Raw genomic sequence first — 14,163 nt, forward strand, 5'->3', positions numbered from 1 at the left:
AAAATTCTCTCTGCCTCCCTCAAGAGGTCTCTAAGACCTTGCCCCTGCAAATTTTCCATTCTCTGGAGCTTACTCCTAATATCAGGAGCTGATTGCCATATGAAAGACATGGAAACACTTACTTCCTGATTGGGGCTGTCTGGATCAAAGGGAGTGTACCTCCGATATGCCTCTTTAAGTCTTTCTAGAAACACAGTGGGCGGCTCGTCTGCTCCCTGTGTCACTGACCTTACCTTGGCCAAATTGGTGGGGCGTCTCCCTGCCCCTTGGAGGCCCGCTACAAGCACCTGGCGATAAAGACGTAGGTGTTCCCTACCTTCAGCCGTGTTGAAATCCCAAGCAGGTCTGGTGAGGGGAAAGGCAGCCTCGATCTCGTTTGGCAGTTGGGTTGGTCTCCCGTCTGCCCCCGGGACATGCTTTCGGGCTTCCAGAATGACTCTCTGCTTTTCCTCCGTAGTTAGGAGGACCTGCAGGAGCTGTTGGCAATCATCCCACGTGGGTTGGTGGGTAAGGAGGATAGATTCTATCAGGGCTGTTAGGGCCTGCAGGTCTTGGGAAAAGGACGGGTTATGAGTTTTCCAGTTATACAGGTCTGAAGCGGAGAAGGGCCAATACTGTAACTGGTTTCCTTCCCCTCCTGCGAGTCGGAGGGGCAGGATGTGTGAGGAATCTCCTTGTCCTGTCTCTGAGTCACCCCGTGATGGGGGAGGGAGTGACCTCCGGTCCCTCTGCTTGGGCGTCGTCTGGAACAGCCGCAGCAGCCTGCGGAGGAGGGTGGTAGGGAGGGGGATTCTCACTCAGCAGATCAGCGGAACACTCTCATCAGGGGGTAAAACAGGCTTTGGTTTCACCACAACAGGATACAGGGAGACGGTCGAAGGGTCCAGGTTAGGGGCAGAGGGGAGGGGGATTCTTCGTGAAGGACTGAGAAAAGGAGTCACCCACGGTGGTGGGTCAAGGGAGAGATTTTCCCAAGTGACTATATAGGCCACTTGGTCCGGGTGTCCCATCGGTCCAGGAGAGAAGATTTTTGCTTTGATCTGTAAAATAACATCAGAATCGAATGTCCCATCGCGGGGCCAACCTAAGTTAAAGGTTGGCCATTCTGAGGAACAAAAAGTAATCCATCTATGCTTCTTGATCTCCACAAACTGGTTGTGGGCACGAGTTTTCACCTCCTTCCAATGATCTAAAGTCAAACTCAAAGGGGTAGTTAATCCTTGTCCCATTTCAAAGCTTTGGTTCAAACAACGATCAACAATGAACAACAGACTCTACTGACACACAGACAGACACGCAGCGCGAAGAGGAGAATTTCAGATACCGATGGCAGGGAGGTGCCCCTGCCCAGATTAGACCCACAAAAAACTACAGAAGGGGTCTCACTGATCCTGGAGCGTCCCCCAGGTAGGCAGGCAAAGCTCATGGACTCGTCAGTCCAGCACTTGCACTGCCCAGAAGTTCCGACGGGGCCCCACAGACGCTGCGCGAACCACGAGCAAACAGGTACACAGACAACACAGACAACAGCCAGCCGACTCACCTCCCCGCAAGGCTCGAGTTGCCCCGGTGGTCCCCTCTTGTCCAACAGATCTCGGTGGGACCTCCAAATGTAAGAGTGAAACCACTGAGGACAAGTCAGCCTTCGGGTTGCAACAGCAAGAGGTTTATTTAGTACACAGGTACCTGTGGGCACAAAGTCTCCTCAGAGGACTTGCGCGCCCCCATGCTGGGTTTTGGCACTTTTATAGAGCAGAAGCGGGGTACAGAAGCAGAAGCATGGTTATTGGCCCATTCAAACGAGTATAAAGCATGAGGAAGTTAAGTTGCTAAATTCTGGGTGGGTGACTTATGGTACAGATGTTATTTCCTGATTTCCTGGTATCGAGCCCCGGGGATTGCCAGATGCAGATGGCTTGACCACTATGTCCTGTTTTTCTGATAAGCTAGTTTCTCAATGCTTGACCTCTTGTCAGGCATTCCTATCAGGTGGCCTCATGGCGCCTAGGTTTTTTCAGTACTCACCATCTGCTCTGATTGCTACAGGCCCACACTGGCAGATAGGGAAGTGGGAAAGTTCACATCTGCAAGAACTGAAGCCAGTAAACAGGAAAGACAGGTCTGGGTCAGTGCGGTTCTCCCTCCCAAATGGTCAGCCCACGTGGCCACACACATCTCAAACCCACACAATCTGGTGCATCTGGGATGATCATAGGTCCTGTCAGTCTATCCTCCAACTCCGATCAGTAGGGACAGATTGTGGGTCACCCCTTCAGTGGAGTAGGAAAACAACGTCAAGCGCTCGTGAACCCAGTGCCTGGGAGGATGAGTCCACAGTTTCCCCACAGTCTTTGGCTGCCTCGCCTTGCCCCCAGGCACCAGGCCCAGGATCCACTAACCACCCGACCTCAGGGCAGCCCAGGGGCCCAGACGGCCACGTGGGAGGCCTGGGAGCTATCCGCGGTTGAAGGTGGAACTTGGTTTGCACTTCTCGGCTTACTGTGAGCTGGGTCTACCGGTCACCAGGCTGGGGGGGAGGGGGGCCGGCAGACCTGCTCGGACAAGCCCTGCCGAGGGAAAGAGACACCAGACCCCCGTGACCGGAGAAAGTGGGCCGAGGGGGCTCTGCGCTCTGCATCAGCCGGAGGGCTTCCAGCTAGGAAGGATAGGGTGGCGGCGCCAATGTCCCCAAACCCTTCCAGGGTCCATCGCCGCCTGCGGGCTAGGGCGCCAGCTCGGATCTCACCCCTGCCCAGGTCCCCGCGGCCCGCGCCGGGCATGCCCACTGATCTCGTCTTGGTGTCCCATCCGCGCCAGCGCGAGCAGCAGCTCCGGAGACAGCAGCGCCGGAAGGCTCTTGAGCGTGACCATGGCCGTGGAACTGGGGGTGGAGCCGGATGACCGGGCGGGGTGTGATAGACCAGGCCGCGGGTGACCCTCCGGAAGCCAGGACACTGCCCTGGACTCTGAGTTGACATTCAAGGCTCAGAGGCCTGGCAGGTGGTGGCAAAGTTCAGAAAGGTAGGCCTCAACTCTCTTTTTACCCTAGTTTGTGGCTGACACAGCGAAGTGCCTTGACAGGTGAGCACCCCACTATGCACACACACAATTAATGGGTTGTGGGTGGGGAGCTTATGGGGCAGCTCCAGCCTAAGAAGTATGGCAGGTGACAGAATCAGTATCCACCTTTTGAGATGAAGAATTTTCATCCACACTTTAATGGATCTGAAACTTCTGTGAGTCTTGGGAGCAACTGACCCAGGGTAGCAGTTATTCCTTCTTCATTTGAGACCCTCTAGGCCCTAGGAGTGAGGGACAACATCCAGGCCCCAGGACTTGTGTCCATTCTCCCACCTATACCTACTTGAGAATCGAGACTGAAACAGTGGCTTAGTGTTGTGAGAATAAATGACAGATACTTGTGGAGAGTGGTTTCCTGCAAATAGGATCATTAGGTCTTCCTGTTTCCCCTCAACCCTTCTTAGGTGCCTGGCACTGTACAGCCCTCCAGGACCATAGCCAGTCCTTTTGAAGTCTGAAGCCACTAGAAGAACCCTGGTGAGTACACGTCCCTCTGGGTGGCAGTTGGGAGCTGTTAGTATAAGCACAGCCGTTATGTACATTGAGCTGTGGCAGGCTTGCTTGTTTACTTTGTTCTTTCACCTTAACTCAAGAGTTTGTATGTTTTGCACACCAGTACCTAATTATTCTGCCAAGTCAGGAGGAATGTGTTAATTTAGGGAAGATGGTTAAATGATGGAATTCACAAGTATTTGACCGTTCCTTGACCCTCAGATAAAGGTGGGAAAAAAACAGCTGTTGAAGCTAATTGAGCTAAGCAAACGGTGGCTATCTGATGTTCTACTATATAAAAAGGCTGAGCTAAAATAAACTGGGGCTGCAGTCTCTACTGACAGTCCTCAAGTATCTTTTCTCTGTCTTGTTTTTTCTTTCAATCCTCACTCCCCCTTTCAGGTGCTGTTCATCTAACGTTGGCTGGCACCGGCAGTGGCTCTCCTGTACTTCTACATTCTACATCTCCAAACCTCACACGGCAAATAGTACTGAGTGTGCACAGAGTGCGTGATTTTGTGAAGCACTTTCCACCCTGCTTCTCTGTCTCACCAATGCCAATACTGTAGGCGCTGACTCAAAGGCCTCCCTGGGTCAGGTCCAGCACTGAGAATGTGCATTTTATGCAAATGCCTTGAGGTTCAGATGGAAGCAGCTCCCATATTGACTTCAGAGACCTCCAGTCTCACACTGATAGGTGTTGAGGATGCTACAGAAGAGCCCCACTGCCCTCCTACCAGAGTAGGTGGACTGTCACTTTCACTCACCGAAGCCCTGTGTACAGAGGATCTTGGGATCCTAGCCATTCTCCAACAAAATACTAGAGTTAGCGCAGAAGGGTCACTGTTGTGCCATCCATGGCAGTCCTGATAGTGAGAACCTGGGTACTTTCAACGTGCATCACTTGGTGTGGTGGAATACAAATGTAGTCACAGGTACCTGGGAGGTTACAGCAGGACTGCTTGAATCCAGAAGCACAAGACAGACTGGGGACCTTATCAAGATCATTTCAAAAATAAATATCCATTATTATGTTAATGTGTGTATAAAATATATGCCCTCAGCATAAAATACTAGACTTAAAAAAATGTAAATATTGTCAGGCATGATGGTGCATGCCTTTAATCCCAGCACTCGGGAGGGAGAGGCAGGCAGATCTGTGAAATCGAGGCCACCCTGTTCTACATAGTGAGTTCCAGGCCAGCTGTGGGTAGATCAGCCTTGCTTGATCTCACAGAGATGTGCCTACCTTTGTTTCCCAAATGCTGGGATTAAAGGTGTGCCACCATGTCCGCTCCCTTGGGTCTCTTATAAAGGGTCTACAGCCACTCATGAGCCCACATCTACCTTTTAGTACTTTTTTTAGGTGAAGACTAAAAAAACAAAAAAAATTTATGTGTATTGTCTGCATGTAAGTGTACCCATATCATGCGATGCCTGTGGAGGTCAGAAGAGGGTAGCAGATCCTCTGGAACGGGAGTTAGGAATGGTTGTTAGCTGCCATGTGGTGCTGGGAATCAAACCCAGGTCTTCTGCCAGTGCTCTTAACCACTGAGCCATCCCTCCAGCCCCAGTTAAGATTTTTTTTTTTAAAAAGATTTATCATGCCTATGTGTACTGTATGAGTTTATGTGTGCCATGTATGTGCAAGTGCTCATGGAGGTCAGAGGGCATCAGATTCCCTGGAACTGGAATTACAGGTGACTGTGACCTGCCTGATATGGGTGCTGGCAACTGAGTCTGGGTCCTTTACAAGCACGAGTGTTCTTAACTGCTGAGCCACCTCTCTAGCCCCAATCTTTTAGTATCTTAAGACCACCACTTTGGGGATTAGGACTTCACCATAGTAACTTTTGGGGTGGGGGTCACATATTTATTACATTGTACTAAATGAAATAACACAAACACAAAAGGACAAACACTCTAATTATGCTCAGATACCTGGAGTTAGCATATTGAGACAGAAAGCAGAATGGGTGGTGCCAGGGGCTGGAGAGTGGGGTAGAGAATCAGTGTTTAAAAGGGACAGTTTCAACCTGGCAGGGGTGGCTACATACCAATGTGAAAGTGCTTGATGCTATATTTAGATGTGGTTAAGAAGGTGAAATTTACATTGTGTGCATGTGGGATTAAGAGGAATGCTACTGAAAAGGAGATAAGCACCATCTACATGGCACAAGTACATAGAAAACCAGAATTCAGTGTTGTGCGGAAAATCTGCAGAAGTGTGCATGGAGCCCGTGGGAAACCAAGTTCCACAGTCGAACGTGTGTGCATCCAAGTACAGAGGATCTTGGGGAGGCTTGAAGTTGCTCACAGTGTTTATTTACTCTGGGAGATGTGGTATGAGGATGACTTACTTTATGTTTAAGAGTTTGCATAAATAGGGGCTGAAGAGATGGCACAGTGGTTAAGAGCACTGACTGCTCTTGCAGAGGACCTGGGGTCAATTCCAAGCACCCACATGGCGGCTTCGAACCGTCCTTAACTCCAGTTCCAGGGGAATCCAAAGCCCTCTTCTGACCTCCATGGCATTGCATGACACGGTATACTCACATACATATAGGCAATACACTCATACACATTAAACAAAAAATGAGTTTGCATAAATATTATCACTTAAATGAAAAAAAAAAATGAGCTGGGTGTGGTGATCCAGGGCTGTAATTCTAGCACCTGGCAGGGCCAGGCAGGAGGATTGTGAATTTATAGCCAACCTTCAACATACAGCAAGTTCTTGTCTCAAAACAAAATACACATATACATAAACAAAAAACAACAAAAACCTCCTAATTCATAGTTCTTTCGCCCTCTAGAGACTACAGGTGAGCCACAACTAATCTAAGTAGTCACTTTAATCAAATGATCATGTTCAGAATCAACAGACAAGATTGTTTCCCTTTTGCAGCCACATCCACAGCTGTTCATGGTGGGTAACACAGAAGTGCAGCTGACCCAAATATACACTTGTCCCTAAAGTAAAAAATCAAGACAGCCCAAAGGTTCCTCATATTTCTGATTTAGAAGAATGTGCTCTGGTCAGAACACAGCACTTGCTCAACTCCCAACAGCTGGTAAAGGCAGAAGGTCACATGATGAGCACCTGCCCGTTGTGGACACAGTCCCATGGCCATCTGTGAGAAACTGTGGCCTACATTACCCTTTAGAATGATTTATTTGCCTCTCAATTGATGACAGGCTGAGCGTTCCTTTCTAGAGAGACACAAGGCCCAAGCTGCTAGCTCTCAGTGGTCTCTGAAGTTGGCCTTTCTCTTCTCCACAAATGCAGTCATACCTTCTCTCCGATCATCCTGGCAGGAAAAGGAAGAAAAGAAGTGAAACCTCCATGGACCTGCTGAGAGACCCTCAGCTGACTGCCTGCATCTCTGAGACACTCTCGTGCCCTCCTTGCCTGCTCGCCAGGCTCATGGGCAGGAGGCCGATTCTGCAATGGGCCCACTTGTAGCCTATGACAGATGAGATTTCTGACAGTGTTAAGCCTTGGGGCAGGGACTTGTGTATTATCAGACACAGGCACTTAGGGACCATCATGCATTTTCAAACTCATGCTTACAGCACCTCTGTTCTGACAGAGTCTGATTTGGGAATCTCCTACAGGGATGTTGGGTAGGAATAACTCTGCCTTCCACCTGCCCTTCTTTAGCCAGTGTGCATACTATGTATACAAATGCATACAACTTCACTTCATCTTTAGGGGCCAAACTATTTAATCATTGCTCAGTGCATCAGATAATAGTATTATAATACATTTGAGCCATATTCAAATAAGTGGAATGATTTAGAGAAAATATGGGTGAAACAAATTACTATTACTGATTTATTTAGAGATGGTCTCTCTGTGTTGCAAAGACTGGTCTCAAAAAATCTTCCTGCCCCCAGGTCCTTTACAAGCACAAGTGTTCTTAACTGCTGAGCCAATGCTGGGATTATTGTGCCCAGCTATTAATTCCACTTTAAATAAAGGAAATGCTGCTTAATGCTATAATTCAATACAGAGCCTTTTTGTAATAGGAAGTTCCTAGCAGCTTCTGTAACAGGAACATGTTTGAATAAGCAGAATAGTTTTTACTCACAGTGGCAAAGGTTGAATAGAACAGTTTCTTTTCCAGCTTGTTTCCTTCTGTTAATGTCATTTCAAAGGCTGAAAAAGAAACCCTGAGGTCACAAACTGAGGAGCTGAATATGGGAATACAGGGGATCCTGTGTAGTGCCCATGTTGAACTGTGACTACTACCTACAGGAAGGCCCAGCTCTGCATGGCTATGCTGGCACAGCTCTCCCACCTTTTCAAGCGCACAGCCCCTGCTAGGTAGCCATGTGAACAAACTTCTCTCCTAGGCTTCCCAAACACCCTTGGAGGTGGCCCAGGACCTCCAGAGAGGAAAAGCACCAGAATTTAGCAAAAGGAAAACAATAATCTGTCCAGCTATGAGGACCTGAGGTGGCTGAAAAAACTGAATATAGAAAAATAATGGATGAAAACCAGAAGAGAATGTCTAGGCAGCAGGAACAGCACCTGCTCTGGGCCTTCCTTTCCAGTGGAGAACACTGTCCAATGAAACACTACTGTGGAGGGAGGAGGACCTGAGCTGTGGCCATGCCTGTGACTGTGATCTTGCCAGAATCCTTGCTGCTCCCTGTGGTCGGTACCACATAGCTGGTTTCCCAAACATCAACATTATATGACCATGGCCAGCAACAACCCTGCAAAGATGGTATCCCATTTGGAGGTGGTAACAGCCTTTCTGGATCACACTTTCAGTCCCAAGCTTACTCTTTACAGATAACATAAACAGAAGCACAGTGCTGTTCTGAATGCTGAGATAAGCATTAAAACTCTACCCCACACTCATGTAACAAGCTAGCATCCCATTCCCACAAATCCTTATAACTCCAGCTCTGAGGGATCTGACGCCCTCTTCTGGCTTCCACATGCATAAAAGCATGTGCACCCAACCAAACATACACATGTGTACACATTTACAGACACATAAAATATTTTTTTAAAAAGGGCTCCAAGCTGGGTGGTACATGCTTGCAATCCTAGCACTCAAGAACAAAAGTTGTAGTTCAGAGGACAAGTCATATCAGCTTCACCAGCAAATAGAAAATGGTATTTCATGAGAGCTATGCTAATGCAGACCCCAGGCTACAGGCCATCTGTGTAACCAGAGCTGAGGAGTGGAACTCTTCAATCCAGGTCCTAGGAGACAGGGCTTTCCCTGGGCTATGGCTCCATTCTTTTCTCTCTATCCCTGCACTACCCTGTCATCACGTACCAGGCTTGACATAGTCTTGGGCCCTGGTGTGAAGGGCATCTTGACTGATCATTGAGTGACTAGACCTGGAAGTCTGAGACAGCTGCAATCTTTAGAGCCCTCTCATTGCTGCCTGGGACAGGGTGAGGTGGTGGAACCATTTGGAACTTCACAACTGCATTTGCCCAGTCCTGCAGGCCTTCCCACTTTCTCTTCCCAGCAGCTCCTACCTGCATTCACAGATTCTTTGGCCATGGCTACTATAATTTTGGAATTGCTGGCAATTTTTTCTGCACACTGGATGGCCTCTTCGACCAGTTTCTCAATGGGAAAAATCTTGCTTACCAGTCCTAAAACATGGAAAAGTATGAATTACATGCAGAAATAGCACCAGCACATTTCTCCCGGAACCCAGTGATACCAGCCCAGTCTTCTGAGTGCTAAATAAGGGATGGTTGTTCCCAGGGGTGATTGGCTCTGTGCCCTCCAGAGCTCTAGTCACTGAATTCTAAGTTACATAGGTTAGGCTGTTCATAGCATCAAATGAACCAGATAGGAGGACTAGGGACCATGGTCACTGACAGGGAAAGAGAAAGTCTTTAAGGGCCTTTGAAAGGATGCTGCATTACTGTTCTCCAACCTGAACACATGCTGCCACTCTCCTTAAATATTTCAACATATAAAACACAAAGCCAGGACCTTGGGGCTGGATCCCTGGGGACACCTGACACAACCCTCCAGCTCCTAATATCAGTTATCCCACCTGCTTGTTTAGCATCCTGGGCTGAAATGCGGTCACCTGTGAGGACCATCTCCATTGCCAGTGACTTGCCAACTGCACGGGTAAGTCTCTGGGTGCCCCCCGCACCTGTAGGAAGAGAGTTGTGATCTCAGCTGCTCTGTGTCAGGTGACAATGAAAAGAAACCCAGGGCTACTGAGTGACAGAACATGTGCCTGGCATGCATGAGGCCCTGGACTCCATTTCAGCATCAAAAAGAAAGAAAAACCACAGACCCACAGTCATGTTGTTAGCAAGTTCATAGGGGGCCTAAGAGAGGGGCCCAGTGGGTGAGTGGACAGAACCAAGGTGGTCAGGTGGACAAAAGAAACTTCAGAAGCAGGTCCCTCTCCAAAGTTAGCTCCCCTCCACCATCCTGAGAGTCCAGGTCTCCCTGCCAGCACATGCTGGATTCAATCCCAGCATCAGCTGCCCTCTCTAGGGCAGATCCGAACAGATCTGTACTGAATTTGCTGTTCAGGATCTCAGAACTGGCCTGGCTAAACCCAGAGAGCAGAGTATGGCCTGCTCCTACATGGGCTGAGTCCCTTCTCTTTGGGTGCTTACCTCCACCTTCCATTAGAGCTTCGTGGTCAATGGTACTTCTTTCTACCCAATATCCCAGGCTTTCCTAGGCAGCAGGGAGTTAAAGTTTCTGATTCTATGCTTCACTGAACTCAGGGAAGCCACCTGACCTCTTATGACTAGTGAAATGGGAGTAGATGGGGCCAGAGTAACATGGGGTAGAACTTTTGGCACTAGCCCAAGGTCACTGTTTTCTCATCCAAGCTTCTGACCTACAAGGTTCTGATATGGGTATGGATCACGATCAGGAAAGGACCACTGTGGCTATAAGCCTGTGTAACTGCTGTGTGACATCACCAGATGAGGGATCTGTGTATTCATATGAGGTGGACAGTCTGGGGCTTGAGGGATATGATGAGCGCCATATGTTTTGTCCTCTAGTGCTGGTCTGCAGAAGGAGAATTAACAGACAAGAATTGTCCATCTGGGCCTCTGGTTGATTGCAAGCTGTGGGTCTGAGATGCAGGCTGGTTCTGCTAGAGCTGGGAGACTCTCACCTGGGATGGTACCTAGTAGAATTTCTGGCTGTCCGAACTGGGCTTTCTCACCAGCATAGATGATATCACACATCATGGCAAGCTCACAGCCCCCACCAAGCTGCAAAACAATGTTCAGAAGCAGGTGGGTTTTACCAGGGGAGCCCAGGCAGAAAATGGCTGTATTTGCTTACTGAACTTTTCCAACAAAGTAAAAGAGTCATGTGACATTAAAGGTTAATCAGGTAGAACAAAAAATGCATTTAAGTGTTAGGATAAATCAAAAGGGTTGACATTGCTTATCAGGGACTTGTAGACATTTTTGCAAAGGGCTAGACAGTAAACAATCTTGGCTCTGCAGTGAATGCTAAGCCTGGCAAGTGGTTCAAAATCAGACAGAGGGCAAGGGCATGAATGGGTATGGATGACCCCCCAGACATGGACTTTGTTAAATAATTAACACATTGAATAATCATATGGCTTCTCCATGGGCTAAACTAAGCATGCATTTCCCAAAAGGATAGTGGCAAATGGATCCTAAAGTGCTAGTAGAAGACTCACAGCTTTCACACATGTAGTATAGTCACAGTGGCAATTAAATACACACTGAAATACAATTAAATACTTTAGTGTATTTGAGAACTAACTGAAGAGCATCCATCAAACAAAGTAGCTGCCAAAAAGACACTGTGGGCCTGGGGACCACACAAGGACTTTTAAAGATACAGATCTTTGATATATTACAAAAGCATAATTCCTTCCACTCTGCACAGGATCTCTGGGGCTGACACTCACAGCATAACCATTGACAGCTGCAATGATGGGTTTCTTGATCCGGGTGAGGTGGTCCCAGTGGTTCAGGAACTTGCTAGAGTAACATTCCTGGAATGATTGGTTCTGCATTTCCTTGATGTCAGCTCCAGCTAGGGGTAGAAGTGAGATTCCAGTAACCAGACAGCAGAGAGCTCATCAGTACTGCACCCCCATGCACAGGCCCTAGGGGTAGTGGGAACAGCTGACATGTGGTACAGCAATGCACCAAACTGCCTGCTGTGAGGAGGTATACAGAGGGGCTGTGGCAGGCAATGGATGCCTGGTAGACTTGGAGGAGGCTGGGCTTATGTCAGTCACTTCACCTGACCAGTAAGGACCTGAACATACCTGAATGTTCAACACATAGTTGCTCTTCCACATAGCTCACTTTACATATGAGTAGATCCTAAGTCACTCATCATCATAGAGAGGCTGAACTATGTCCTTCCCACAGGCCATGGGCCCTCCCAAACATACCACCATAGCTGCCCAACACACCTGCAAATGCCTTCTCTCCACCAGTGAGCACAATGGCCCCAACAGCAGGATCCTCCTCAAAGGCTTCCAGTGCCTGGTTGAGCTCCTCAATCAGGCCATTACAAAGTGCATTCAGTGCTTTGGGGCGGTTCAACTGGATCAGCCCCACACTGTTATTCTTTCCTTTCTTTTCTGTGATTATGTACTGAAAATTAGCCCCTACATCAAGAGAACAAAAGGGGATTGCCATCACGTAGGTGTCAAAGGCACAGATGGAACTCTGCACCATCCTCATGGCTTCAGCCTGTAGCTCCTGCTATGACAACTCTGCTTTCATGTTTGCTCCAGTGTGTAGGTTAAAGGAAACTCTAGCACAGAACACCCTCCTCTCACATACCAGCCCTTTCCAGACAATGACACCAGGTGAGAGCAGGACAGAGCCATGGTGAGACAGAGGCAGATACAACAGATCACTTTGTTCTAGGGTGACCACCATAACCTGGAGGGGCAGGCAGCTTAGACTTGGAGGGGACAGTCCCTGGATTCAGGAGGAAGATGAGCCTGAAAAGGTGAGGGTTTGGGTACTGCCAGTTTAGGCCCTTAGCACAGTGCTTGTCTTGTGGGTTTGGGATGAGTAACTGAAGTGTCACATGTAGTGTTGAACATCAGCATGCCTGCCACCCACTAAAGCCAGAACATGATTGCCAAGTGAAGGTTTGCATGGCCAAGAGTTCATGGTGACACTGGAATGCTGGTGGCTGCAGGAGAATCCAGTCAGAAGGGAGGGAATAGTTCAGCTGGCTAGGGAGGAAAGTGGATGTGTCAGCAGGGGCAGCACTAACTGGATGGTCTGAAAGACGGGCTCTTGGAGAGGCAGTGGCCACAGCAGGAGCTGGGCAGGAGGCACTGTACACAAATGTTTCCAATTTTCAGGCTGACTTGCTCAACATAACTACACATTCTCTTAAGGTTATATAAACACACATGGACTTTCATAACCAACATCCAAGCGTCCACCTGGTCAGAGGTCTTGGCACATACTCAGGTTCTGAGGTTGAGAAGCTGCCAGTTACACACAGGGCCTTTGCATCAGAGTCTCCAGATAGCAGTGTCAGGTGGGGGTTGGTGGGTGAGGCTAAGGGTCAGACTGAGTGGAGTCAAGAATCGCATGTGTGTGTATGGAATGGGGAGTGGGCCCAAGGTAGCAGCCTAGGATCAAGTAGAAGATTGAGGGCACCCGTGAGGTGCAACGGAGCCCGGTGCAGAGGGAGGAGCACGGTGGGAAGGGCTTAAGCCTAAGAGTCTGGCTAGAGTCCGGCTGGAGTCAGCGGTCAAGTGTACGATTCTGGGGTTAGGTGCGGGGCTACAGCCCCAGACTCAGGGTCTGGGTGCTCCAAAGACAAGTGTAGGGCGTGCAGCCTTTGGGTCCGACGAGAGATCTGGGATCAGGATGAGAGATCCACGATTAAGCGAGGGTGCGCAGTGGCTGAGATTCTGGGGTCGGCGGAGGCTGCAGGTGGTGACTCCCACCCCGTGTGGATGACAGGCCGGGCCCGCGCTCGCACTCACCAGAGGCGAAGCGCCGCAGCTCTGGGCAGCGGACCGGGGACAGCAGTAGGCCGCAGGCACGGGGTAGCAGAGCTCGTAGGGCCGCCATGGCGTAGAGGACTAGCCCCGCCCACAGAATCGCCCTGCCCCTGACCCCAGAGGCAAAACCAAGACGGAAGCGGAAGGGGCGGGGCCAGGGCACCGGCGGGGAAGGGCTGACCGCTTGGTGGTCCGGTGTGGCTGGTTTCTGTTCCGGCGTAGGCGGAAGCTTGCGCTAGTTGGTGCAGCGGCACCGGAGCGCCGGGCTGAGCCCTTTCTCCCGCGCTGGCAGGATGTCGTGCGCGAGTGGAGGCTCGATGGCTGACGTCGTTGTAGCGTGTGGAGTTGGAGGCGGTCTTTACGTGTAGCGTGCGAGCACCCAGATAGGGATAGCTGTGTTTTTACAAAGATAAAGTTTACCTAAATTTTAAAGAAAGCCGAGTTTTATTCAGTTAAATTATTTGAATTATGACGTTAAAGTGTTCATCACGTATTACCAAGCCTTTATTTTGTATTTTTTTTTTAATTTTTAAAAACTTACTATTTTTATTTTATCTGTATGCGTGTATTGCCTGTATGTAGGTAAGTGTACCC

The 14,163-nt window shown here is 49.2% G+C and overlaps 2 protein-coding genes across 2 annotated transcripts in view; both read right to left on the reverse strand.

Moving 5' to 3' along the window:
* Fuom (fucose mutarotase) overlaps positions 1-3,682 on the reverse strand; it is a 9,805-nt gene extending 6,123 nt beyond the window's left edge. Inside the window, 3 exon segments of the mRNA XM_008823173.2 lie at positions 2,026-2,064; positions 2,067-2,093; positions 2,787-3,682. Of these exon segments, the coding sequence (XP_008821395.1) occupies positions 2,026-2,064; positions 2,067-2,093; positions 2,787-2,871 (151 nt within the window). The 5' untranslated portion in view covers positions 2,872-3,682.
* A 2,728-nt stretch (positions 3,683-6,410) lies between these two features.
* Echs1 (enoyl-CoA hydratase, short chain 1) lies at positions 6,411-13,706 on the reverse strand. Its single transcript, XM_017795620.2, has 8 exons — positions 13,552-13,706; positions 12,004-12,201; positions 11,488-11,615; positions 10,714-10,813; positions 9,616-9,720; positions 9,083-9,202; positions 7,668-7,735; positions 6,411-6,884 (listed from the first exon to the last, which is right to left on the reverse strand). The coding sequence occupies exons 1-8, from the start codon at positions 13,637-13,639 to the stop codon at positions 6,819-6,821; spliced, it is 873 nt and encodes a 290-aa protein (XP_017651109.1). The 5' UTR covers positions 13,640-13,706; the 3' UTR covers positions 6,411-6,818.
* Between the last annotated feature and the right edge of the window lie 457 nt (positions 13,707-14,163).

The sequence above is a fragment of the Nannospalax galili genome, unplaced genomic scaffold (genome assembly GCF_000622305.1).
Source record: "Nannospalax galili isolate Female #2095 unplaced genomic scaffold, S.galili_v1.0 scaffold49, whole genome shotgun sequence".
In the NCBI taxonomy this organism is placed as follows: domain Eukaryota; kingdom Metazoa; phylum Chordata; class Mammalia; order Rodentia; family Spalacidae; genus Nannospalax; species Nannospalax galili.